Raw genomic sequence first — 3,506 nt, forward strand, 5'->3', positions numbered from 1 at the left:
TAGTAACTATAGAACGGCGGTAATATCACCCAATCTCTGTGGATACGATTTAAAAATATTTGCCTTGAATATACTATTCAACAAATTGGCGCCGTTGTCGGGGATTGGCGTTTGATATTGCAAGCATTGCAATAGTTCATTGTTTTAAGTTTGTTACTTTATTCAAAATTCTTTTGCGTTTCACTTGGTTTGCTAGTTTTGTAGATTCTTGTGTATGCGGGAAAAAGCTACCGAAGAGCAATTTCATTTCGATCCCGAAATTGAAAGAACACTCCGAAAGCTCAATAGCAAGACACGAAGAAGAAGGAAGTTAGCCCAAGAGAAGCGACAAAGAGAAGAGGCGTCTACTTCTTCTAACAATCAAATTGAAGAAGTAGTTGTAGAGACTTTTGAAGGAGACATGGCGGGTGTTGTTCCAACCGAAATGTCTGCCAATAGTCCAAGACGCACCGCCCAATTTGCACGCAATGCTCAAGGTAGAGAAAAAACGGAGATGAAGACCGGAATCCTCCAACTTGTTTATGCAAATCCATTCACCGGAATGGATCATGAGGATCCTTTCGCACATCTCACCAAATTTTATGAGATTACGGGTTCAACGGGAGTCGATGCGGCGAATGAAGAATCATTGTTCAAGAGACTATTTCCACACTCATTACTTGGGAAAGCCAAAGAATGGTATCTTGATCAATTACCAAATGTGATGACAGATTGGATTCTATTGAAAGAAAAGTTTTTAGAACGATATTTTCCTCAATCCCGATTCATGGAGGCCAAAACGGCAATCGCGGTTTTCAACCAAGGAAGCAACGAATCACTTAATGAGGCTTGGGAAAGATACAAGTCATTGTTGAGAAAGTGCAAGGGGCATGGTTTTGATGAGCTCACACAAATTCATCTATTCCGAAATGGACTTCAACCGGTTCACAAAACGCTTTTGGATGCTACCGCGGGTGGTTCTCTTATGTCCAAAAGTGTGGAGGAAGCAATCACTATCATCGATCGAATGGCACTCAATGATCGACAAAGTCAACATGATCGAAGTCCTTCCCAAAGGAAACCGGGAGTTCTTGAATTGAACACCAATGATGCCATCCTTGCTCAAAACAAGCTTCTATCACAGCAAGTGGAGTTACTCACACAACAAATAATGAAACTCCCACAACAAATGAAAGAGTTTCAAGGATCTCAAACTAGGCACCATGTGGCAGCTTGTGAACTTTGTAATGGAGATCATCCGACTGGTTTTTGTCCTCCCCCCGAAGGTGAAGAAGTGAATTATGTGAATAATGCAAACCAAGGCTATCAAAGTACACCTCCACCTCACAACAACCATTATCAAAGACACAATCAAGGGTATCAACCATCAAGATTAAAAAATTACAATTACCCTCAACAAAGTCCTTATCAAAGTCCAAATCCACAACATCAACAATCTCAAGGTGGAAGCTCAAACTTGGAAGACACTCTCACACAATTTATGCAAGCATCCATGGCTAATCAAAAAAGCAATGAAGCTGCCATCAAGAATTTGGAGAACCAAGTGGGCCAACTTTCAAAGCAATTGTCCGAACAACAACCGGGATCTTCTTTTTCCGCCAGCACTCAAACAAATCCAAGGGAGCATTGCAAAGCCATTGTGACAAGAAGTGGTAAAGAGATAAATAGTGGAATAGATGGAGGTGTTATAGTGGAAGATGATGAGGAAATAATAGTTGAAAACCATGAGGGTGAGGTGGTAGTTGAAGATGAGGGAGAAAAGAGTGAGGAGAAAGTGGAGGAAGAATTAGTTGAAAAAGAGCGGAAAGAAAAAGAAGGAAGAGAGAAAAATGACAAAAAAGTGAAGAGGAATAAAAAGAGAAATGAGAATGTGAGCACAATTCCTCTCCAACATCTACCTTACCCGCATGTGCAATCAAGGAAGGAAGACGCAAGGCGCTACGCTCGATTTATGGATATATTTAAACAACTTCACATAAATATTCCATTTTCCGAAGCATTGGAGAAAATGCCTAAGTATGCAAAATTCATGAAGAAGATGCTCACAAAGAAAAAGAAGTACACGGATGAAGAGACAGTTTTGCTTGATGGTCATTGTAGTGCAATTATTCAAAAAACTCCCCCAAGAAAGGAAGCCCATCCGGGACGAGTCATTTTACCGATCACCATTGGAGGTAACTACATTAGTAATGGTTTGGTTGATTTGGGGTCTAGCATCAATTTAATACCTTTATCCGTTGTCAAGAGATTGGGGAACATCGAAATGAAACACACCAGGATAACTTTGCAACTAGCCGATAAGTCTATCATTTCACCATATGGAGTTGTACAAGACATGCTGGTAAAAGTGGACAAATTTTTGTTCCCGGTTGATTTTGTGGTAGTTGACATGGAGGAGGATCGTGATGTGCCATTAATACTTGGAAGACCATTCATGAAGACCACCTGAATGATGATTGATATCGATGATGGGATTATGAAAGTGAGGGTGCAAGATAAAGAGGTAATTTTTAGTCTTTTTGAGTCTATGAAGCCTCCTAAGGATGAACATGACAACTTCCGAATCGATGATGAAAAAGGAGAAATCATTGAGGTGGAGAATCAATTTCACAAGGACAAGGACAAGGCAAATCATGAGGGAAAGACTCATCACAAAAACTTTAAAGTTGGACAAATGGTGCTTGTGTGCAATTCAAGACTCAAGGTGTTTCCTAGCAAGTTAAAGTCAAAGTGGTCGGGGCCATTTGTTGTGAAAGAGGTGCGAAATTATGGATCCATTGTGGTGGAGGACCCTAAAACACAAGAAAGCTGGACTGTTAAGGAACAAAGACTCAAAGTCTACCACGATGGATAAGCAAGCCGCGATGGTGTGTCATTTCACTTGATGAGCCTTGATGCACCATCAAACCGTCGAGCTCGAACGACGTTAAACAAAGCGCTTGTTGGGAGGCAACCTAACGTCGTAAGTAAATTCTATTATGCTTTTTGATTTTTGTTTTCAGAGTTATTTAGTAATTATTTTTGAAAGGAAGTGGAAGTTAAGTGTAAAAATTGGCATTTTTCAAAAATTCAAGTCTGTTTGCGCCGCAAACATTGTTTGCCCCGCAAACAGAGCACAAACAGTGAGTAAGCCAATTTTACAAAGAAAATTTTTCTTGTTTGCCCCGCAAACAGGTCAGCCAATTTTGAAAAAGAAATTTTCATCAGTGATTGCCCCGCAAACAGAGCACAAACAGTGAGTAAGCCAATTTTACAAAGAAAATTTTTCTTGTTTGCCCCGCGAACAGGTGTTTGCCCCGCAAACACTTCAGTATAAAAAAATTCCACTTTCAAAAAAAAAAAGCTTTTAATTTAACCTAGTTTTTTATTTTTATCTTTTATTTTTACTTCTCTCCTCTCACTCTATCGCTTTCGTCCTCACTAAACTCATCTCCCATTCTAATACCCTATCTTCACCCACATTCCTTGGAAGCGGAGTATGATGCATACGCAAATTGGCCTGTGGG

The 3,506-nt window shown here is 40.0% G+C and overlaps 1 protein-coding gene across 1 annotated transcript; it reads left to right on the top strand.

Annotated features, from left to right (window-relative positions):
- Positions 1–214: 214 nt before the first annotated feature.
- On the top strand, positions 215–2,449 carry LOC131638083 (uncharacterized). Its single transcript, XM_058908636.1, has 2 exons — positions 215–1,009; positions 1,124–2,449. Exons 1-2 carry the CDS (start codon positions 215–217, stop codon positions 2,447–2,449), a joined length of 2,121 nt encoding a protein of 706 aa, XP_058764619.1.
- Positions 2,450–3,506: the final 1,057 nt, after the last annotated feature.

The sequence above is a fragment of the Vicia villosa genome, unplaced genomic scaffold (genome assembly GCF_029867415.1).
Source record: "Vicia villosa cultivar HV-30 ecotype Madison, WI unplaced genomic scaffold, Vvil1.0 ctg.002165F_1_1, whole genome shotgun sequence".
Lineage (NCBI taxonomy): Eukaryota > Viridiplantae > Streptophyta > Magnoliopsida > Fabales > Fabaceae > Vicia > Vicia villosa.